This window comes from Podarcis liolepis, assembly GCF_965112155.1.
Source record: "Podarcis liolepis genome assembly, chromosome: 7".
In the NCBI taxonomy this organism is placed as follows: domain Eukaryota; kingdom Metazoa; phylum Chordata; class Lepidosauria; order Squamata; family Lacertidae; genus Podarcis; species Podarcis liolepis.
The window spans coordinates 57,364,477-57,387,405 of NC_139561.1; the positions used below are offsets into that span (position 1 = coordinate 57,364,477).

The following is a 22,929-nucleotide window of genomic DNA, read 5'->3' on the forward strand; positions in this document are numbered from 1 at the left end:
TGCCAGAGGAAGACATTTACTGGGAGCGCATTTGGCAAATGAAACAGGCATGAAGGGAGCCTAAAGACACTTCACATGAATACAGATGTAAGAAGAGCCAGACTGCCGCTAGTGGGCTTTTGTGACAGACATGGGCCTGTAAGCTGTGGTCAGCGGTGATTGGTGTGGAGGGGCAGCTGTGCTCACCTGACCAAACTGAGAATTGCTAGCTGTAGTTACACCCAAAGAAAAAAAAACACAATTCACTGGGTGTTTGCATGGCTGGAAGCTCCCAGTGTTTTCTGGGGAGGGAGGGAGGGAGGGAGGGAGGGAGAGAGGGGGGAGAGAGGGAGAAAGGGATAGAGTGAGAGGAGGAAGAGTAGGAGGAGGAAGAAGAAAAGGAAGGCCAATGGTAAACAATATAGAACAAAAGTCTTCTTTGGTCATTATACTTTGCACTGGCAGATCAAGGAAGCCGTCAAGAGGTATCAAGGGGTCATTCCCAGCTACGGTTGTGCAAATTTGGAGCAAAGTCACATATAAAATCTGAGATGCTCAGACAGGCGAGGGTCTTTGCATAGTTTCTCTTCCAGCGCTATGTATTTTAGCGGAGCTCTCTCTTTGTGCCTGAGAAGGGAAGAAGAAGAAAAAGATGAGGAAAATAGAGGCATATCCTCTACTTTGCAGACATTTATGCTCTTTGGGATGCTGTGCCTGATTTAAAGCCTGCAGCATCAGAGCCATGCACTCATCTTCAGGGAGGGAGTTCTACAGGCCTGGGAGCCACCACAGAAAAGCCCCCGACCCTTGTGCCTGCCAACAGCATAGAGCTAGCAGGCAGGCACACCTGCAGGGACTCTGAGGTAGACCTTAACCATTGGGCAGGTTCATACAACTCATCTATAAAAATTTGCTTCCTGTACCTGCTGAGACGGAGCTCCAGGATGCGTATGCGGAACATGGCATCTGAGCAGTAAGTCAGGTAGGCATCCTCATCCTCTAGGGTCATGTTGAGCTGGTTCTGCTGGTACCATTGCTGCTTCTTCTGGAGCTCCTGGGTTTCCTGTGCAGGGAGAAAGAGGCAGAGAAAGGATTGTGGAGAGAGGGGAAGGAGGGGCATTGGACCAGGGCTTAGCAAGGGTCAGGCACTGGGCAGCTTAGGTCTGGAGGAGAAGGAGCTGGCTGTCATTCCATTTGGAACAAAAGCTGAGGTGTGGTCCATAACCAGCTGTGCTGGTTCGGTTGTTTTGGAAATTGTGGATTACGTACCTTCGCCTTTAAAAGTGAGCTGAGTTGAATTTCTCTGCCCCAAAGAGGCAGTAAAAGCTCATCATGCTTTGGCCCTCCCCCCAAGAAAGCCAAAGGGTGGAGGAAAGAGGAGGCACCTTCTCAAAACGCGCTTGGATGAGGTTGGCCTTGTCAACGAGACGGTGCTTGAAATCGGTGAGGCAGTCCTCCTTCAGGCGCAAAGCCAGCCACTTGGTCATCTTCTCGATGCCACCAATCTGGATCAGGAAAGGCGCCAGGTAGTCCAGATCCTGCTCCACTTGCCGCTGGCGCTCCTCTTGCAGCTGGCGCTCCTGGAGGAGGGGATAAAAAGAGAAAGCCTGTGGGCACTGCGCTTGCTGCCACGGCTGGGCTCTGTCTCCACAGTTGGAGGCAGCAATGCTTCTGAACACCAGTTGCTGGAAACTGCAGGACAGGGAGAGAGAGGGCTTCTGTGCTTGAATCCTGCTTGCTGGTTTCCCACTGGATGCTGGAGTAGATGGCCCACTGGCCTGACCCAGGAAGCTCTTTTATTTTCTTATGAGTTTGATTCTCACAGCTACCCTGAGAACAGGACCTGGTTCAGTGGGGCCTTTTGCATGTTCCATGTCAGGGGCCTGGGGGCAGAATTCAAGCATTCAGAGCTCTCTTTCTGGCCCTTGGATGCTCCCCAAGCCACACTCCCCCCCACCCAGCCCTGCTCCACAACCACCTCGAGTGCTTTGGCCAGCTGGAACTGTCAGAATTGCTTGCCTGGATGGAGGGGTTTGTGTGTGCAGAAACCTTTTACTTTTGCATGGCCGGAATGAGCCTAGCACGGCGGCATCCATTGCTCCACCCACTTTGGCCTCTGGCCCCACCCACCACTAGCAGAGGAAGGGTTCCCTAGGAAGAGGGAATGCAGTGGTTAAGAATGCCAGACCAGGACCTGGGAGACCAGAGTTCAAATCGTCTCTTGGCCATGAAGCTCATTGGGTGACCTTGAGCTAGTCACTGTCTCTCAGCCTAACCTACCTCACAGGGTTGTTGTGAGAATAAAATGGGGAGAATTTTGTACACCACCTTGAGCTCCTTGTAGGGAAGGTGGGATAAAAATGTAAAGAATGAATGAATGTTCCTGAGTTTAAAGATGACCCTCATCACCTACCATTGCCTCTCGCTGTTCCTTGCTCTTCTCATTCCTCTCGGTATCATAAATAGATACGGTCAGCTTGCTGGCTGCTTCTTCTTCCTCTCGAATCCTCAGAATATCCAGGACCTTTGATGGGATAGAAATGTTAGCAATAACCTTGTTGCCAACACACCCCTTCGGCCAGTGTGCATAGCACACTCTGTGCATGAGAGATTGCTGGAGCTTAGAAAGACTCAGAAAACTTTTTAAAAAACTCACACAAAACCAAAAGATCCACCACATCTGAAAAAGGAGAGTAGGTGGCTTTGTGTTTAGCAAATGTGATAGTTAATGGCACATATTATATTTTGGAATAGAGGCAGGGAGAGTCTTTTTCATCTTGAGGGCCACATTTCCTTCTAGGCAATCTTTTGAGGACCATATGCCAGTGGTGAGTAGAGCAATGAATGCAATGCATTAAAAACTCAACTCTGCCTCCTCAAACTAGCAGCAGCTTTGCAGGGCCTCAGGAAGGGGTCTTTCCCAAATCTGCTCTGCAAGCTATTTTGCTTGTAGACAAAGCCTTTGGCCATTATTAAGCTATGACCCGCCTTCCACTCCTTTCCCATTACCTCCATCTCTGACTCCCACACCAGGTGCCGGGATTTCTTCTCGTCCTCTATCAGGTGCATCATCATTTCATACAGGTGGAACAGCTTCTTTTCCTTCTCTGTGGACCCTGCCTAAAGGCAAAGGACCCTGTGAGGAAGGGGGAAGAGGAGGGGAAGGAATGGCCAGCCCTTCCGAAACACATAAGACATCTTGGGTTTAAGGGAGGGTCACTCTCAGAGGTGTAGATGGCACACAGAATCACAGAACCACAGTGCTGGAAGAGACCCAATGCAACGTCTGGCCCCCTGCCCCCACAATGCGGGAATCACAGCTAATTTCAGAGTTATTTCTTTCATAAAATGTATAGACCACTTGATTGTAAACCCCCACCACCTGCCTCAAAACAGTGTAGGGTCACTCTTGAAGGCACATGATTCTGGCATTGCACATCAACTTGCACATATGTCCAGGATCCTCAAAAGGCAGCTTCACTGGTTTTGAAAGAGGATCAGACAATTTCCTGGTGACTGGTCATGATGTCTATGTTGTCCCTCCACTGTCGGAGGCAGTATGCCTCAGAATACCAGTTATGAGACTCACAAGTAAAGAGGGTGCTGTTGCACTCAGGAGCTTTTTGCAGACTTCCCTTTGGGGTGTTTGGTTCGCCACTGTAAGAACAGGATGCTAATGAGCTTTAAGTTAACCTAAAAGTTAGTCATCGATAACCATACAAAAAATGGTCAGCCAGTGGCAGCATTAAAATATACTCCTATTACTACTTAGTTTTCCACAGTGCCCTTCCTTCAAGAAGCTGCAGTAGCTGTGGGGGACGGAGGGTCACCTTCATTTTCTCCCCACAACAACCCTGTAAGGCAGGATGGGCTGAGAAATGGTTGGCTGGCCCAAGCTCACTTGTAGGGCTTCATAACCCACCTGGGATTTCATAGCCCAGCCGGCAGCCATTCAACAGGCAATCTGCTACAGCACACGAGTTCAGCTGAGATACACCACCAAACCACAGCTGGGCACTAAGAGCATAAACTTGCCAGGAGCCTCAAGCTCACACCTCCCCTCACACACTGATTTCTTCTCTCTTCCTCTGCTTCCTGTTTTGAGAGAAACCTGAGATTGCTACACACACGTCCCAAGCTGACAAACTATCAGTTGCAAACCACGACCCAACCATGATTTCCAATCCTGATGTTAAGGGCGACCTATTTTCAGGACTCACTCTATTCCTGTGACTGCCACTTGTTTTGAACTGTTGTTAATATTGCATTTTAAATGGTTGAAACCTGCCCTAGGGTCTTCTGGTGAACAAGGGGTAAGAAATCAAAGTAATCATAATAATGATCACAAACCATTGTTTCCCTTATTTGAATGCAACGCCAAACCATGGATTGCCTCGTATGAGGAAAGAGGGAGGGAATCACAGTGCATTAAGGGAAGGGGAGGAAGAAGTATGTGAGGACCCAAGCCAGCCCTGCTGTTAGGTATGGTGAGTAGTAGTCCACGTGGCTCTTACCCAGCTAATTAGCTGCCATATTTTTTAAAAAAGAAATCTGTTAAAATGCATGTCCCCAAATGCACACACTGAAGTTAATTCTATGACAAAAACAAGACCAGGCCTTGAGGTTCGTTGCCAGTGGCTTCCTTGCCAGCCACAATCCATTAAGTTCTCTGCCCCATCTCAGCTGCGACTCCAGTTGCTCTCTGCAACATGCAGATCTCCCCATCTATTTTTTACCTGGTAACTGATGCACATCTCAGGGGTCATGATGATCTTATTCCCCATGCTGTCCACGTCTGCCCGCTTGTTGAAGTCCCTCTTCGAGGGGGTGATGTAGTTCTCCTTGCAATGGTAGGTCAAGAAGATCTTCTCCTCCACTATCGAAAAGATGCGCTCTGCCACATCTTCGTCAGCTGGTTTTTGTGGGTTCCTGTGGAACCTCTCAGTGATTTTCTGGGAAGAGCGTGTGGAGAGAAAAAGGGTGTCAGCCGGAATCAAACTCCTAGCCACCAAGTTAACAGGAGGAAGTGGGTGGGTGGAGGGAGAGAGAGCGAGGGAGAGGAGGAAATTCAAGTTTTTGGCACAGCAGCAGTTGGTGATGTTATGCCACACTGAGCTGGCTCTAGCATTAGAGTGAGTCAGTGGATGCTGGGAGCAATGGCAAAGAGATGGGAGGGCTAACCTGTGTGTAGTGGTGGCTGGTGCCCACTGGGACTGTTAGGGAAGAAGGAAGGAGGCCAACAGTAGGTAGCACCAGAGCCAATCAAGGGCTTCCTGATCTGCAGCTCTGTTTCTCAGGGGCACTGTGCTACCCCAGCTGTACTCGGAGCCCCCGTGCTCCACTTACCAGTATAGGTCGGGCATTGCTTTCAGTGATGGCCGCAGCGTTGCCTGGTTTCTTTATTCTTTTGCCAAACTCAGCGTGCCGGTAATACAGGAAATCCGACCGTCCTTCAAAATACTCCTCCATTTCATTGGGAGTTTCAACCCGTTTCTGAAGGCCATCCACCCGCGTCTCGCTATAAAACTCCATGGTGCGATCGGTCTCGGGGTCCATCGTCAAGTAGTCATGTGCTAGGAACCCAAAACAGAAGCCCAATAGGGTGAATTGCCAGGTAAAGAAGGTGTGTTATTTTTATTTATTTGATGTGTTACATTTATATACTGCAAAATACAAGATAGCAAGGTGAGAGGTGATATGATGGCCACATTCATAGGCCTGTCGGATGGAAGATGGAGCAAGCTTGTCTCCTCCTGCTCCAGTTCTAGAGGAGAGGTCCCAAACCAATGAACTTAAGTTAAAAGAAAGGAGATCCTGATTAAATATTAGTAAGAATTTTCTGACAATATAAGCCATTCCACAGTGGAACCTTGGAAGGTGGTGGACTCTTCTTTCATTGGAGAATTCTAAACGGAGGTTGGATGGCCATCTGTCAGGGGTTCTTGAGCTGTGATTCCTGCATTGTTGGTGGTTGGACAAGATGGTCCTTGGGTTCCCTACCAACTCTACAGTTCTATGCATAATAAAACCTGCAATTAAGAGCCCAATTGAGAAGCAACAGATGATCTGATTAAAGGATGGGATGATTTTCTCCTACAGCCTAAAGGATAGCAGAGAGAAGACACCAGCAAAACACATCTGGGGATGGAGGGTCTTCTTGGTAGTGGCGCCCGCCCTGTGGAACACACTCCCACCAGATGTCAAAGAAAAAAACTACCAGACTTTTAAGACATCTGAAGGCAGCCCTGTTTAGGGAAGCTTTTAATATCTGAAGGACTATTGTATTTTAATCTCTTGTTGGAAGCCACCCAGAGTGGCTGGGGAAACCCAGCCAGATGGGCGGGGTATAAATAAACAATTATTATAATTATTATAGTTCCACTGCAAATGCCCCATCTCAGTAACTCCCCAGGGCTACTGATGGGTAACCAGATCAGAGCCTCTGGGGCATATTTTAACCGGCAAACACATTCATGATTATTGCAATTGGTGGGCTGAAGCATACATACCTTAACAGCAAGCCTGTTGAGAGAGGTTTGGATGGGGCAAAAGGGCCCCTCCACTGGCACAGCAGCACAACCGCTCTGGAAGCATAGCTCTGTTGCCAGTAAGAACATCAACAGATCCCACTGGATCAGGCCAACTGAGTCCTGCATCCTGTTCTCACCGTGGCCAACCAGATGCCCCAATGGAAAGCCCATAAGCAGTATTCTAATACAAGAGCCCTCTCCCCTCCTGTGATTCTCAGCAACTGGTATTCAGCAGCATTGCTGCCTCCAGCTGTGGAGCAGAGCATAGCAGTTGTTGCCAGTAGCAATTGATAGCCCTCTCCTCCATGAATTGTAATGCTCCTGCCAGTCACTTGCAGGGCCACACAAGCAGAGAAGCTGCGACCCTAGGAAGGCGCTTTGGATCTGCTGGTGAAGAGCCTTGCCAGCCGTGTGTGAGTCTACTCAGAGGACGGAGAAGGTTGTGAAAGTGCCTGCCTGGATCAGGGCCTGGCAGAGGACCAAGGAAGCTGAGACTCAGGAATGAGACGCTGCTGGAGAAACAGCCCCAGACTTCAGTGCCTGAACCAGGACATTGAGAAAAGGCTTGGCTACCGTTGTTATTGTTATCATTCAAATTTGTATGGCGCCCTATACCCAGGGCAGTTCACAACATAAAATTACAATACAAAAACACACACCTTTGAGGCCTTGCACATGCCCAGGCATGAAGAACTCCTTCGTCACTTCCGTTTTCTTATTCAGCTCTCTTGTATCCAACACGTCTTCCCGGTTCTTGTACCATTCCTTCACTTCCAGCACTTTGGTGCCTTAGGAGGAGAAGAGAACAATCCATGGCAATGGCGGCTTACACATGGGGTGGCCCTGGATGCTTTGCTGCTTGAGAAAGGCAGGATATAAGTGCAATAATAAATGAACCCCTCCACTCATTTGTAGACTATGCTAGAAGGGTGTTGGGAGCAATCAGACCTTGACTACAGTAAATGAGAACCCAATGAAAGATTGGTGTAAATGATTGCGTTGTGGAAACCAGCTTGCCCCAGCATGATGCCCTCCAGGTGGTGTTGGGCTGCAATTCCTATCAGCCCCATAAACTCAGGCAACTTTCGGCAATGCCAAGATGGTGGCTCAGTGGGTAGAGCATCTGCTTTGCATGCAGATGTCCCCCAGCAGGTGCAATCGCTGGCAGCGTCTCTAGGTGGGCTTGGGAGAGACCCCTGTCCAGAACCCCAGAGAGCTGGCTCACGGTCTGGATCTTCATAGAGGGTGAGGCGGGTGACCAGTCCGTTGCTATTCAGATACGGCGCCCATTTCTCCAGCTTGGCGTTCTTGTACTGAATCACCTTCTTGCCTTGGGGACAACGTGTCTCAAATTCTAGGAGCAAGAAGATGAACAAAGATGACCACTGGCCATGGAGCATGCATTTTAATGGTACAAAATGCTCTGCAAACCAGTCATTATAAGAACCAGTCATTAAAGAACTGGCACCTGAGCTTGTCTCTCTCTCTCTCTCTCTCCCCCCCCCCTTTCTCCTTGGATGTCATTTAGACTGTAAGCCTGAAGGGGCAGGGACTGTCTAGTTTTAACTGACGGCCTGTAAACCACTCTGGGAGCCTTTTTGGGCTGAAAAGTGAGGAACAAATGCTCTAAATAAATAAACAAATCCCCATTTAAACTTCTCACTGGAATACACTATCTGTAGTGTTACATTAGGTGGTCCAAGAGCTGGTGTTAAAGTTTTGAAGTCTTTTAGTTCTGCCTGCATTACAGGGCCCCTAGGGGTCCCTTCCAACTCTGCATTTCTATAATTCTAATGTTCCATGCAAGGTGCTACACCTCAACAGTCAGCTGATCAACTTCCTTGGATTTCACATCTTCACTTGCTCACCAGAGACCAGCCTAGACATTGCTGTGGCTCCTTTCAGCCCCCTCACAGGGCCAGCCCAAGACATTCTGCTGCCTGAAGCAAAGATGGTGGCCTTCCCATTCCATGTACAGAAGCCAAATGGACAGGCAGCTGCGCCTGACTACAGTGCAAGCAGCTGTCTTTGAGCGGGGAGGGGTGTCAGGCCATGGATATACACAGCTTCATCCTCCAATGTTTTGCTGCTGCTCCTCAGCCCCTTCATCTGCTGCCTGAAGTGCCTGCTGTATTCTGCCTGGTCTGAACCTTCTATAGTCCTTTCATCCTTTGTTGCTTCCTGATCCCCAGCTGATCCTCCTGCTCTTTTCCTTCCTCAACCCATGAGCTCCCAACTGTTCACTGAGGCCAGCAGGACCTACAGAATCATAGAGCTGGAAGGAACCCCAAGATCTGTCTAATCCCTTGCAATGAAGGAATCACAACTAAAAAATCCCTGACAGGTGGCCACCCAACCTCTGTTTAAAAACATCCAAGGAAGGTCTTTATTGACATTGACCTTTGTCTTCTCCCAAGCTCTCTCAGCCTCAGGAAGAATAGGGAGGAGGAAGAGGACAATACAATTTTGAATGGCCTCGCTCTTAAATTCTCCAGACGCAATCCCTGAAGCACCGAGGAGCTGCATCAGTGATCTACACTTTGGCCACTCACAACACAGTCAAGGCGGTGATGGTGGGGAGAAGAATACCTCTTGGAGATATCTGGATCTGCTCCACCCAAGATGCAGGCATGTCAAAGCCCTTTGCTTCCTCTTCCTTCATCTATCAAGAAGACCCAGGAGAAGAAGCCATTAGGAGGCTGAATCCTGCTCTGCCCAAAACACCTACCCTCATATTCATCTGGGCAAACCCCATCTACTTTCTATATCTGATATGGCAAGGAATCACTGTCTTGACTTGCCACTGAGTCAGCCAGCCTCTTCCTGATCTCTTGCATTGCTCTATTTGATCCTGTGCTGCTGAACACCAAACAATCTTTCAGGTTCTCTTCTTTCCCCTTTGCCACCCACCTGCTGTCTGGTCCAACAAGGAAGGCAAGAACATTTCCTGGGATCAACCACAGCTATGTAGCATCACTTCAGGTCCAACCCACCACCCCATTTACCAGGAGTGTAAGCTCTTGGAAACTGAGACAATGAAAGTTCAGTGATAATCTGAGTCCATGTCATGGGGACAACGAACTCACCAAGCCTGCTCTGAGGTAGGAGAAAGGATTGGGGGGTTGAGGGCATTCTTAGGATCTTTTGCTGCTCAAGTGACTTCTGATCCTATGTAAATAGCTGACATCATGTCAACAGACTACAGCTCCCATTAGCCCCAGTCAGCACAGTCCTGCTAACTGGAGTTGATGGTCTTTGCAGTCCAAAACATATGGAGGGTACCAGGTTGAGGAAGGCTGCTGGAAGGCATGAGCTCATCCTCAGGAAGAGCTAGTGCACAGCACAGAATCATCTGCCACTGAGGGGCAAGCAAGGAAGAAGGTGGGATGGCTCACCATGTCATCCACCTCGTCCTCCACAAGGTCCTCTTCCTCCTCCATTTCTGGCAGTGACAGGAGGGGCTTGTCGGTGCCGAGCAACATGAATTCCCACCGCACGGGGTCCCCGAGGTCAAACTGGAGATCCTGGAAAAACAATCAGTTGCCAAAGGAATCAGATCTCAGGAACTTTGCAAGGGATGCTCTGAGTCCAGATCATTCAGAGACGCTGCCACTGTGCCCCCACCCTGTCCTCCATTTGCTCTTTTCCACCTCTTTCCCTTTCCTTCCCTGGAGGCTCCTTCACACATTGCACCAAAGACAGGTATAATAAGCTGTCTCTATGCATGGACGCGTTCTGATTTGGGCAGCTCCGCTATCATGCTCGCAGTTACGCAGACTGAACATTTGTTGAACGAATCACTGCAGGGGGGTGCAGCTCAATGGATTGTACAGTCATTGAATGTAATGTGTGAACACCCCTTCTGTTTTGCCAGGGTGGAAAGAGGGGGCAGCCACCTGTGTGTCATGGTTGAATTGCATTTGGCGGTGTTCACAACCCATGTTTTGGCCATCCATGATTTAGAATGTGAAGAGTGTGCCGAAGGCAGGACTATGTGCCTTGTGATGGATCCAAGGAGGGCTTCAGGAGCTACACATCCCATCATCTCCAACCATTGGTCTGCTGGCTGTGGTTGTTGGAGTCCAACAACATCTGGAGGGCCTGCAGGATTCCCCATCCCACTTCTCAACACTCCTAGACTGCTTGATAGCTTCCATTTGTCAGTGGTACCAAGCTTACATAGCCAACCACTACAAATCCAGGTGCTATTGGACTACAACTCCCATCATCCTTGGCCATCACTTGTGTGGGCTGAGCCTGATGGGAGTTGTAGTCTAACAACAACTAGAGGGTATCATTCAGGCTAGATCTGGTGAAGGGAAACATTTCCCCTCTAGCCAGAAGGCAATTAATTGTTCCACACTCAGACCCAGCCAGTCATTCCGTTGGCTTACCCTACAGGCATTCCAACAGTCCTGCATATTGACCCAGTAATTCCGGTGGTTCCAGACACTCTCAATACCAAGGAAGTAATCGTCTGTGGTACTGTAGCTTTTCCCTGTAAAAGGGTCGATAAAGAAACTCTCTGGCACTTCACGCTTGCCTGAAAGAACCAGAACCCAGGCATGGACCCGGAGACCATACAGATTGTCTGGCGGGGGCTTCTCAGCTTCCTGCCACACAGAAACAAAGAAGAGCAATGACTATAATACAACTAAAAGCAATTGTACTTCCCCTTTGTACACATCACTGAGCCATGGTTTACTTTAATCATGGTTTGTTCAAGAGATGAAAAAACAAGCCATTGTTTGTTTCTCCAAAACCTGGTTTGTTTTCTAGCTGTTCTTGCTTTGTGCCACGGCAGTCTGATGAATGTTTGAGGTGGCCAAAGAAATCCTCACAGCTGAACAAGGCTGTTGGGCTGTTGGGTAAACTTTGCCATGGTTTGTAAGTTGGCAAAAAACCCCATGGCTTCACATCATGGTTTGTTGTCAGAAAACTAACCATGGTTAGTTGGCTGGGCTGAGGTCAGATGCTCAGACAAAGCATGCTGTCGCTAAATGAGGATTATGTCACTGAAGGCAATTTTGAGTAAGATCAAGTGAAGGGCAATCCTAATGAATGCACAAACGTGTGTGTGTGTGTGTGTGGAGTGATTTTTGCAAAAATGAAAACGTTTGGGGGGAACAATGTTTCAGCACCCAGGATTCTTCCCAGGGGGTGGATGTCCTTCTCCGCATCCAGGCTGTGTGCCTGCAGCAAGACAGAATTCTGCAAGCCTTGCTCACCAGTCTCTTTTCCTCTTCTTCCTTCCGCTTCTTCTCCAGAGCAGCCTGCACAATTGCCTCCTGCTTGGCTTCCTGGCGCAGCTCAAATTTGCTGCTTAAATCCCGGGGGGGCTTGATGGCGTACTTCTTGGGCTTCTGTTTTGTAGCCTCTACTGCGACCTGTAGTCATAAATCAAAAAGGAAGCTGTTCCAGTAGAGGCAAGTCCTTTCAGTTAAGTGGGGTGCTGACCCTCCTCCTGGCCAGCCCCACACTCCTTGCCTTCTTACTACATTGAGTTCAGATGAAAGCACTTCCTCCTCCTCAGCAGAGCTGTCAACTTTTCCCTTTTCTTGTGAGGAATCCTATTTGGAATAAGGGAATTTCCCTTAAAAAGGGGGAAACATTGACAGCCATGCTCCTCAGTCTGTGTTGCCCTTACAGAACTCAGCAGGGAGGAGGATGGGGACAAGACCAGAACTGGTTGTCTCTGTCTATCATTGGCTCTGGCACTACCTACTGTTGGACTCCCTGCCTTCCCTCCTACCCGTGTCAATCACAGCAGCCTCCACTGAGCTGCTACATCATTCATTCATTCATTCATTCATTCATTCATTCATTCATTCATTTACACTGCCTTTCATCTGCCAGAATATTACAATCACATTCTGCCTACCCTCAGATTAAATGAACTGCCATTAAGCGGAGGGTGCCTGTATGCAGTTGGGCAAGGTTGTGTGTGTTTATTTGGGAGCCTCTGGCAGTGTGAAGAGTGTGGGCTTATTACAATTCATGAATGAGCCAGAGGTGGGGGTGGATAGGAATGGGACTTGCCATACTATGAGCAAAGATCTTGCTGTATAAGCCAATGTGGTATACTGGAAAGGAAATGTCTGACTTAGTCTGGAGAGACCTGGGTTTAAATCTTTGCTCACCTGGGCAACCCTGCCAGAATTGTTCAGCCTCACCTACCTTGCAGGGCTGCTGGGAGGACAATGGAAGGAAGGACCATGTATGCTGCCATGAGTTCTTTGGAGGAAAGGCAGAGGTATGTTTAAAAGGGAAGCAGAAGAAGCAAGCAAGCAAGCAAGCAGATGCTTAGACTCCCAAGATGAAAATTGCTTCTCATCAGCTGATGTAGGAACCTATGGGACTAAAACGTTGGGGGAAGGGGTGGCCAACCCACCCCTGGAGAAATGAAACCCCTTCCACTCCACAAGGAGAAGGGTCCTTGCCCACAGAAGCTCCCAGAATTGCTCCAGTCAACAAAGATTGTAGGGGCAATCTTTTCCGGAAGATATTTGTATTTCGAGGAACTTAGTGATCTGACATGGTCATTTCTTCCTGCCTCTGTTTACTTCCCCTCTCTATCTCTTGGTTCTGTTCTTTGATGGCTGAGAACAGCCTTTAATTTGTTGGAAGGAAATGATAATGGAGGGTACATTCTGACCTTCTTAGGCCAGTGATAATGCAGGGTACATTCTGTTAGACATTGTTTGGAGGAATGTGTGGTATCGGAAGAGGAGGGTAGCCAATTAATAATCTGCGCTAGCTAGTCGGGCAATGCATGTAAGCTAACAAGTTAGCTATCAATAAATCGGATGGTTTTGGGGCATAGTTCTGAGAAGCTCATGCATGGACTGATCGATTGCAGGTTCGTGCAACCTGAGGTTACCTGTGGGTCACCTCGCCACTTCTTGAGGGCTTCCCAGTGGCAGATTGAAGTGATTGCTTGGTAATGTATATACAGTGGTGCCCCGCAAGACGAATGCCTCACAAGACGGAAAACTCGCTAGACAAAAGAGTTTTCCGTTTTGGAGGTGCTTCGCAAAACGAATTTCCTATGGGCTTGCTTCGCAAGACGACAATGTCTTGCGAGTTCCTGCGGGTTTTTTCCCCTTTCCCCCCCTTTTTCTAAGCCGCTAAGCCGCTTATCAGCTGATCCAATCAGCAGATAAGCCGCTAAAAGCCGCTAATAGCGCTAATCCGCTAATCCGTCAATGGGCTTGCTTCGCAAGACGAAAAAACCGCTAGACGAAGAGAATCACAGAACGGATTCTTTTCATCTTGCGAGGCACCACTGTATTGCTTGCTGTTTAGAATAAAATCTTTAATCTTCTCACTCACTTTTGTTTGTATTGCTTCTGAATCTCATTAAAAGAACCCCCTTGCATTTGGCAAGACACCAATATAAAAAACATAGTCTAAACTTTTTGGGATTGGGGTTGACTTAATGTTATTATGAGTGTGATTTTGTGTGCTCTTACATGAACATTTATACACCATTCATTTGTTTATTTATTGATCTTTCTTAATTATGCCACAGTTAATACATAACATGCACACATGTAGTCTTTACATATTATTATATAATACACAATATTCAGTTTTTATACCTTTTCAAATAGGATCTTAGGCATTTCATAGTATAGCAAACGTACCGATGAAATGTGTAAGTAGCATGTGGTATTTATGCATGGTATATATTAAAGACCACGTGCAAATTACATGTTTCTATATAAGCATATAAATGTGGTATGATATCTTAGATATGCCTAAGAATATGCAGTTGAAATACAGGGATGTATATGGATGATTAAATAAAATTTATAAATTTGAAAAAGAAATATAGAGAAGTAATCAACATATACAGGAGACACAGAGAGAAAATCTTTCTGATGCCCATTAAAATTATGCCTCTGCTGCCTCCTAGCGGCTCCTGTTGCCATCTGCTGGGAGAGTATCGGCAGAACAGTTAGCAAAGCTTTTTTGAGCCACAGCCAAGGAGTCAACTGATATTTGGCCCTTCAAATCCCACCCCCTGATCCTAATTAAAGCCCCTCACACACTGCTTGGCTCTGAAAACACCCACAGCTCTCACCTCTTCTGGTTTTTTCAAGAGTGGGCACACCTCCCTGGACTCATCCATCATGCATATTTCCCGGGTGGCATAGCCATTGACGCAGTAGGCATCATAACCTGCGCCAATTAGCAGAGAGCACAGCAGGATGCTGAAGTCAAAGCAGTTCCCCCGCTGGTAGCGCAGGATCGTGGTCGGGGAGTACAGGTAACTGGGCTGTGTAGACAAAAGACCATGTTTTCAATGGAATAGCCCCCTGCATTATTCCTGCAGCCCAAATAGTCATGGAAAGGGTTAGGGACACAGGATGCATTATGTGTTCTTTTATATTCTGTTGGAAGCTGCCCAGAGTAGCTGGGGCATCCCAGTCAGATGGGCAGGTTACAAGCAACAAGTTGTTGTTGTTGTTGGAAGCTGCCTTATACTGAACAGGAATGGGGAGAGTATCTTTTGGTTCACATTCAAAGCTGAATTTGTCAAATTCACACTTTCTGAAACAAAGTGAGAACCGAAACATAGATATCATTTGAAACTCTCTTCTTCAAATTTTTGAATGCAGCTTGCCAATCCTACAGTGACTCCCCAAAAATGCAATATACGAGGGGGGAAGTACGTATAACAATGCATTGATTCATGAAAATAACATACAGAAACCCATTCTATCAGGAGATGTTGCTTTGCAAAAGTGAGCATGTGAGGCAAAACTGCATATGAAATGTGTTCATTGGGATAAATTCACGCTAAAATGCTGGTGAATTTTCATGAGAATATTTTCAAAAATGCAAATTGCTGGAGAAATGTGGAGAACTGAATTTAAGACTGGAAGAAATGAGAAACAGAGAGAAACTGACAGATTCCTCCATTCCTCCTGCTACCTGGGGCTAATATAAGCTGGCAATGGGTTGTTGCATTGGAGGAAAGGATTAAACATTCCTTCTTTTTGCAGCCTTGGTGAAAATCACCCACCCACACCATACCTGCTATTAATTTTCCAGAAGAAGCAGGTAGGGTTGTTAATGACATGCTTAGCATTCTGTCTCACTTGATCCCAAGTCAAAACCAGCATCCAGAATTGTTCTTTGCATTGCTCTGCCCTTGAGAAATTCCCCAGCATAACCCGCACACCCTAGTGTTGTTGGCTAACATGGCCTAAAAGAATCTGAGCGAAGAAAATAATGCCAAAAGGCCCTGTTTCTTACCGGCGCGATAGGAGATGGAAGCGGCTCCATGGTGAGATAGTCTGCCACAAAGCGGGCACAGCCATCCCAGTTGTACAACTCTGAGTAAGGAAGCAGAGTTGGGCGCACAGTGGTGCTCACAAATTTCTGCAAGAAAATAGCACCGGTTTGTGGATGTATCAGGGAAGGAGAAAAGTTGATCACAAGGAAGGAGTCTGGGCTTCAGCAGAGAGCAATACATTCCAACCCCACTCCCCGCAGAGGGCTACTTATGGCCCTGGAAGCACAGCTGCGTGGCTGCTTCTGCATATGTGAAAATCACAGCTTTCACTTAAAAAAAAGTTTCTATATTCTAGTCCTAAGCATGTTGATTTCAGTAAAATATATTCTCTTCATTTGTGGTTGGTATGACAAACAACACACTCTGCAAAACAATTAAGCCCTTTAAATAATAAATACATAAATCAATCATTTAAAAGCCAAAAAAGGGGGGGGGAACTAATTTGAGGAATTCCCCATTTGGATCAATAATTTCCGAATGACCATCTGGCAAAGCAAACATATACTCACCAACTGCTGTTTGGGATTTGCTCCGTTTGTGCAAATGATATGCAGATTATGCACAACCAGTTTCTGCTAGTGCAACTGTTGCACTATGTATTGCACAGAACTTTATTCTCTCTCACACACACATACCCACACACCCACACACCCACATAAAAAGTGAAAATTCATTTAATTTTAAATCTTACTATCACATCTTAATTTAATTTAGAAAATGTACTCATTATTCTAGTGAGCTACAGCTGAAATTCAAAGTAGAAATCCGAAGTAGGTTTCTACTATGCTATCTTAGATCATGGCTATACAATCTGTTGAAGGGAGATTCCAACTGCTACTACACAATTCCCTGTTTGGCTTCCTGTATGATATATACACTATCAACAAAACATCTACTGAAGATGTACTAAAGGCCTGCAAGAAATTGGAAAAATCACTGATGCACAGTGGAAACAAAACATATTGATGGTGTGAACTTATAGCAGTAGCTCAAAGACTTCCAAAGTCTATGCTGCTACAAGTACAAAAACTCCTGGATAATGTGCCTTTATTTTCTGTTTCTGTAAGGATCCTTCTCACATTTCCAGTGTCAGTGGTGAGTGGTGAACACAATTTCTCAAAGCTGAAATTTATGAAACACTTACATACGCTCAACAAGGCGGCAAAAGGGACTAATTGACTTAGCAGCTACTGATGTTCCCCCACTTACGTGCAATCGACTCGCACGTCACTGCATATATGCGCAGTGCCGGAAAACAATGAAATACCATATTTTTTGCTCTATAAGATGCACCAGACCATAAGACGCACCTAGTTTTTGGAGGAGGAAAACAAGAAAAAAATATTCTGAATCTCAGAAGCCAGAACAGCAAGAGGGATCGCTGTGCAGTGAAAGCAACAATCCCTCTTGCTGTTCTGGCTTCTGGGATAGCTGTGCAGCCTGCATTCACTCCATAAGACGCACATACATTTCCCCTTACTTTTTAGGAGGGAAAAAGTGAGTCTTATAGAGCAAAAAATACAGTACTTCAATTCAAACTTGGAAATGGTAGGAGAGACCTGGAGAGTCCTTGTGGCTTGCAAGGAGACCCTCCCCGGAGCCTGAAGAGGATGTCACTGTGGGCAGAGGAAGCCCCAAAGAGACTGGAGATGCAGCAGGGCTTTGTTTATGCTGCCCAGCCTCCCTGCCTAACAGCTGGTGTGGGGGGTAGCACAGCAGTAGTAGCAGCTTACCTGTATGTCCTCCAGCATTTTGCCAGCTCCAGGCTTTCAATTCTAGTTGTGGATATTTTTGGACACAGTATTTTTGGTATGGATTGAAGAGAGTGGCAGAGAGGGCGTTTAAAGGGTGTATAGAAGGTGCTCCCCACTTTATACAATTTCACTTATGTGTGTGGGGGGCTCAGAATGTAGCCCCCACATAAGTGGGGAGTCACCTGTATATCAAATGAACATGCCCAAGTATCAGCACTCGACCTGAAGGAATTGGTGACTAAATTTGCATAGGAAAAGGCATGTAAAGTGAGATTTTGACGTGCCTGAAACTGAGACTTTTAAGAGCCTTAAATTTTAACACCACAGTCTACAGGATTATTCAAAATGATTTGCATGCTACATTTTCTTTTGTATTTGAGAAAGACAATCAAAGATTGTTGTTTTAATTATTCTTGCAATTTAAAATAAATTTAGCAGCTTCAAGTTATGTCCTTTTCATTTTTTATACAAGACATACGTTTCTGAAAATTGAAGTGAGCAATCTTTGAGCCTGGGTGCAAGTAGTTAGCCTTGCCGAGGGTGCAAATTTGCCTGGCACCAGCACTAGGTATAGCACAAATATGTGCATATCTCCATTACAGTATTAAACTGGCTTATGAGTCCTTCTTCCTGGAGAACTGTAACTGGTGAAGGCAGGTGCTTGGGAAACTCACTACACTGCATTTCCCAGGACTCCTTGTGAGAACTCAAAATGTCTAAACAGAGTTTTATTTTCTACACAGGGAGGATGTACGCAGAAACAATGCAAAGTAACCTTGTCCCAGATCTGGAAGGCCACCCAGTGAAGTATGTGGTAAGTGAAGGTAAGCGTCTGAGCCTGGTTCTGAAAAGAGCTTGTTAGCTAAGGCATGGTGAGCCTTACCTCATGCAAAACTCTGTCCATGTAATTGTAATTGTAATCTGAGTAAAGCTCTTGGACCAATCCCAGCCCTTCCACTTACTTCCACACGGCATTCGTTTATAGGGTGGAGGAAGAGAGGCTCGCGGTCTGGGCAGAGATGCGCATACTGTTGGTGAAAATTGTCAGCCACCTGCAGCAACATTTGCTCCTTGGGAGAGTTTGTCTTGTAGGACTCGGGTAGGTTGCTGGTGTCAACGGAACTCCAGTCAAATTCACTGTATGCAGAAGAACAAGTGGATAAATGGGCCATTTGTAGAGCAATGGGTTAGCACCATCCTTGCAGCATTCAATACAGTGGTACCTCGGGTTACAAACACCTTGGGTTACAAACACCAGACTCCGCTAACCCAGAAGTAGTATCTCGGGTTAAGAACTTTACCTCACAATGAGAACAGAAATTGTGCGCCGGTGGCGTGGTGGCAGCAGGAGGCCCCATTAGCTAAAGTGGTACTTGAGGTTAAGAATGGTTTCAGGTTAAGAACAGGCCTCCAGAACGAATTAAGTTTGTAACCAGAGGTACCACTGTACAAGCAAGCTCCTTCTTTTAGGACAAAGGCAGGGAACATTTTTCAGCTCATGGGCCATGTTCCCTCCTGGGCAACTTTGGGGGTGGGGGTGGGGGTGGGGTGGGCAGGTGGGGTCAGAAGCAAGAGTGAACATTTTTCCTTTCTACAGTACTCAAGTTTCACACACACTGGCACACCCCTCTCTATCCTTTCATCAGGCAAGCAAGAGGCATCATAGGAGTTCATAGAATCATAGAACTGCAGAGTTGGAAGGAACGCCAAGGGTCATCTAGTCCAACCCCGATGTGCAGGAACCATAGCTAAAGAATCCCATACAGATGGCCATCAAACCTCCAAGAGAGTCCATTCTGCTGTTGAACTCTTACCCTCAGAAAATTCTTCCTAACGTTTTGTTGGAATCTCCTTTCTTGCCTCTTGAATCCACAGCTCAGGCCCCTGCCTCTAGAGCAGGAGTAGACAAGCTTACTCCATCTTCCATGTGGCAGCCCTTCAGATAATTGAAGGTGGCTGTCATATCACCTCTTAGTCTCCTCTCCTCCAGGCTAAACACAGCCAGTTCCCTCAACTGTTCCCAAGTCCCTTAGTCATTCACCCACAAGGACACATCCCAGCCAGGCAAAATCACACAAGGAGGATGGGAAATAAGGCTGGTGAGAGGTGTGGGTGGAGAGGGTGTGTGGCCTGGAGTGAGTCCTAAGGGCCAGATAGTGAGAGGTTCCCCTCTCCTGCTTTAAGAACATAGGAAGCTGAATTACACTGTGCCAGACCATTGAACCATCTAGCTCAGTTACTGTCTACATATTCCAGTCCTACCCAACCTGGTGCCCTCCAGATGTTGCTGGACTACAACTCCCATCAGCCCCAGCCAAATGCCTGGGTATGATGGAAGTTGGAGTCCATCAACATTTGGAGGACCACAGGCTCCCCATCTGTTTTAGAAGAATGCAAAATCTTTTGCTTTGGGCTGGGGTTTCTGTAGCAAAGACTAAGCCAGGAAGGTGTGGATGAAGCTGGTGTTTCCATGTTCACACAGAGATGGACTTTAAGACCCGCCTTACAATACAACTTCAGGAATATGGACTTGGATGTGGGACAGCTGCTTCTCTAGATCTTGAAGTTCATCGCTGAGCTGGAAAGAGGAGAGCTCTTCCTCCTCCTCCTCTCCTGATGAGACGTAGCTCCCCTCACTGCTCTCCATCCTGCTCCTAGAGGCTGCACACGTCGGCGTTTAGAAGACCTAGGGCAGTAATGAAGGGAAGTGTTTAAAAATAATTTACCTCTTGCATTATTACCGATATTATTTCTATTTATCTGCCACTTAATACAAAATGTCTGCAGGCCAACATGCTGGATCGAGAGGTTCTTAGTGCTGCTTTAGAGTCCAAGCCTAACCATGTCTAGTCAGAAGTCAATCCTATTGAATTGAGGATCAATGGGGTTAACACTGCAGTGAAATCCACAGGGCTTAACTTAGCCTTAGACAAGTCTTGCTGACTTGTCTGGACAAGTCCAACTTCATTTGGATTCCATCCAATGAGTGCAGCCCATTAAACTTGTCCTGTGTAAGACCCACTGAAGGACATCAGAGCTTCAGGCTGGCATGGCCTGATGGATGCTCTCTTTACCCAGGGCTATGTCATGGGTTCATCTAGCTCAGCATGTTCTGAACGTGGCAGCTGTGGCAGTGGTGGAGCTTCGAGCTCCGGCGGGGGTGGGGTGGAGAGCAGGCAGGGGCATGACTGGTGCGAGTCCCGGGGTGTGGCATTCTGCCTGCAGGGGCGTGGCGTGCGTCCTGGGTACATGGCATGCTGCCCACAGGGGCGTGGTGCGCATCTTGGGGATGTGGCACCCCACCGAGATCATGCCGCCAGGGGCAGGGCACTCCCCCCGCACCCCTGTTCCTCCACCAGTGAGCTGTGGCACACATACTCCCACAGAGGCCTTCTTTGGGTCCTCTGGCACACACTCCTGCTCAAACTGGGCTGGAAAGAAGCATTCTGATGTAGCCAATAGAAGAGATTACAGGGTGTGCTTGTGTGTGTGAGGTCCACAACAGTTTCTCTGGTCCACAAATGTGCTCCAAAAGGTTGGTGACATCTGCTGGAATCCTATACCTGCTTACCTAGGAATGAACCCAGTTGAAATTAATGGGACTTGCTTCTGAATAAACTTCATATGATTGCACTGTGAACTGTGTGAGCATGCACAGACACAGAGAGAGTGCATTTGTTATGAACATCTGCTGTGGTTGCTTTCATACATCCTTACAGTGCAACATGAGAAGATTGTCAGCAGAGGTCAATGGAGTTTCTGCTTTACCTTGGTCCATTCAATTGTTTCAAACCATGATGAACTGCAGTGATGAGCTGGCCAGGATCAGAGAGGCTCCATCATGCATGGCCTACAATCGGGGAGAAGGGGGATGTTCCCCATATCCTTCCCCAAACATCCCTGGACAGATTGTGAAATGGAAATTCCTCAGCCCTAAATTAGAAACTGAGTTGAAAAGACACTTTTTCAGCCCTGGAACTATGGGAATGCTGATCCCCCTGCCCCTGTCACCATTCTCCCAAAAAAAAAATAATATTCTTATTAGAGAGGCAATTCCAAGAATGTAAACAAAATGGGTAATGATCAGAAAAGAAAGAAGGGCTGACAAGGGAAACTGCTCTCTGATTTTGTTTTTGTGCTCGGCACAGATAACCAAATGACAATAGGACCTTGTACATCCCCTTTACTTCCACTTGTTTTAGGGGAAAGAATGAGAATTATGCACACAGATAAATGCAAGGACATGTCAGTGTTTGTTCCTTCAACCAAGCCCTACCAAGACAGAAGGCCATCTGGATTGCCCCCTGAAATACTTTGCGTGGGTAGGTGGAGGACATCTAGTATTGCTCAGAACTAAGCCAAAGAACTGGCAATGTGTGTTTTTTTAATGGCTGCAGAATTTATTTACTTGATTAACATGGTCTTGACAAAATAGAAGTTAACCAACAGCAAGATATTTCTTGATGAACATTGATTATATAAAAGTTTGACAATTTAATAGAAATTAGCGTGAATTTAAACAAACAAAAAAAGTTTAAATACTGCCAGAAAATATACAAAGTATGTAACAGGCAAAGGAAAATGCTTTGTGCACAGACAACCATCATCTGACCAAGAATTGGTAATGTAGTGTGCGCTCTCTCTCTGTGTGTGTCTCTCTCACACACAAAGGCAGTTCATCCGTAATGTCACATAATGGTTTCTGATTTCATGACTGCGTCCTGCTTCAACCTCCTCTCCATCATACAAACATAGATCCCAACTGAACACTCAGCATTTTGAAACCTGCCCCATTTAACTTTATTTCACCTCATTTTTATTTCAGATGATTTACCTTTCCAGGGTAAACCCAGGGGCTCTGGGGAGCTGAGTTAGAAACAATGGCACAATCTTGGCCCAACGAAATACTGCTGGCCAGGTGGTTAAGATCGGAAGTGGTTTCATTTTAAGTCAGTTATCTGTTCTATCCACTGAGCAGCCATTAAACGATCTGCTCCACTGCTTTAGTGCTTTGTCCTGGCTGCCAAATGTAAATGACACTGGAAAAGCAGTTGAAGGGGAGCCCAGGAGAGGAGGTTTAGAGTGCGCATTACGCACAGAATTCAAGCTAACATTCCCCCCCCCCTCCACACACACACACCCCGGCCTCTTTGGGGAGCTAAGCCAGGGATAGAATATCTACCAAAACGTCCTGTTTGTGTAGATGAGCTTTTGTGCGCACACTTTCTTTCTCTTCCCTTTCTGAAGCTGCACACGCAGCAGCCGCACAGACCGGTCGCCCTTCCCACTTACTCACCTCGCCAGGTTCTTCTGGTTCTGTTGATTTCTGTCTCCATGGCAACCACCTCCTTGGAAGCTGAGG

At 46.9% G+C, this 22,929-nt stretch overlaps 1 protein-coding gene across 3 annotated transcripts; it reads right to left on the reverse strand.

Moving 5' to 3' along the window:
* Positions 1-22,901, reverse strand: DRC7 (dynein regulatory complex subunit 7). 3 transcript variants are annotated; one of them, XM_083511459.1, is made up of 18 exons: positions 22,864-22,901; positions 20,075-20,253; positions 18,530-18,704; positions 15,774-15,899; positions 14,596-14,790; positions 11,738-11,896; positions 10,904-11,122; positions 9,905-10,033; positions 9,099-9,171; positions 7,735-7,863; positions 7,169-7,297; positions 5,326-5,552; positions 4,716-4,931; positions 2,989-3,099; positions 2,393-2,503; positions 1,365-1,559; positions 903-1,042; positions 1-606 (listed from the first exon to the last, which is right to left on the reverse strand). In XM_083511459.1, the coding sequence occupies exons 2-18, from the start codon at positions 20,212-20,214 to the stop codon at positions 513-515; spliced, it is 2,568 nt and encodes an 855-aa protein (XP_083367585.1). In that variant the 5' UTR covers positions 20,215-20,253; positions 22,864-22,901; the 3' UTR covers positions 1-512. The 3 variants fall into 3 exon arrangements, with proteins under 3 accessions (XP_083367585.1, XP_083367583.1, XP_083367584.1); XM_083511457.1 differs by having other exon boundaries at positions 22,750-22,869; XM_083511458.1 differs by lacking the exon at positions 22,864-22,901 and adding an exon at positions 22,789-22,861.
* Between the last annotated feature and the right edge of the window lie 28 nt (positions 22,902-22,929).

Excerpts from the sequence above, each read along its gene's own strand:
- DRC7 (XM_083511459.1), bottom strand. The coding sequence starts at position 20,214 with ATGGAGAGCAGTGAGGGGAGCTACGTCTCATCAGGAGAGGAGGAGGAG. Across the intron at positions 7,298-7,734 it reads CCTCTATGAAGATCCAGACC|GCACCAAAGTGCTGGAAGTG; the intron begins GTGAGCCAGCTC and ends TCTCCTCCTAAG. Across the intron at positions 4,932-5,325 it reads GCAATGCCCGACCTATACTG|AAAATCACTGAGAGGTTCCA; the intron begins GTAAGTGGAGCA and ends CGCTCTTCCCAG.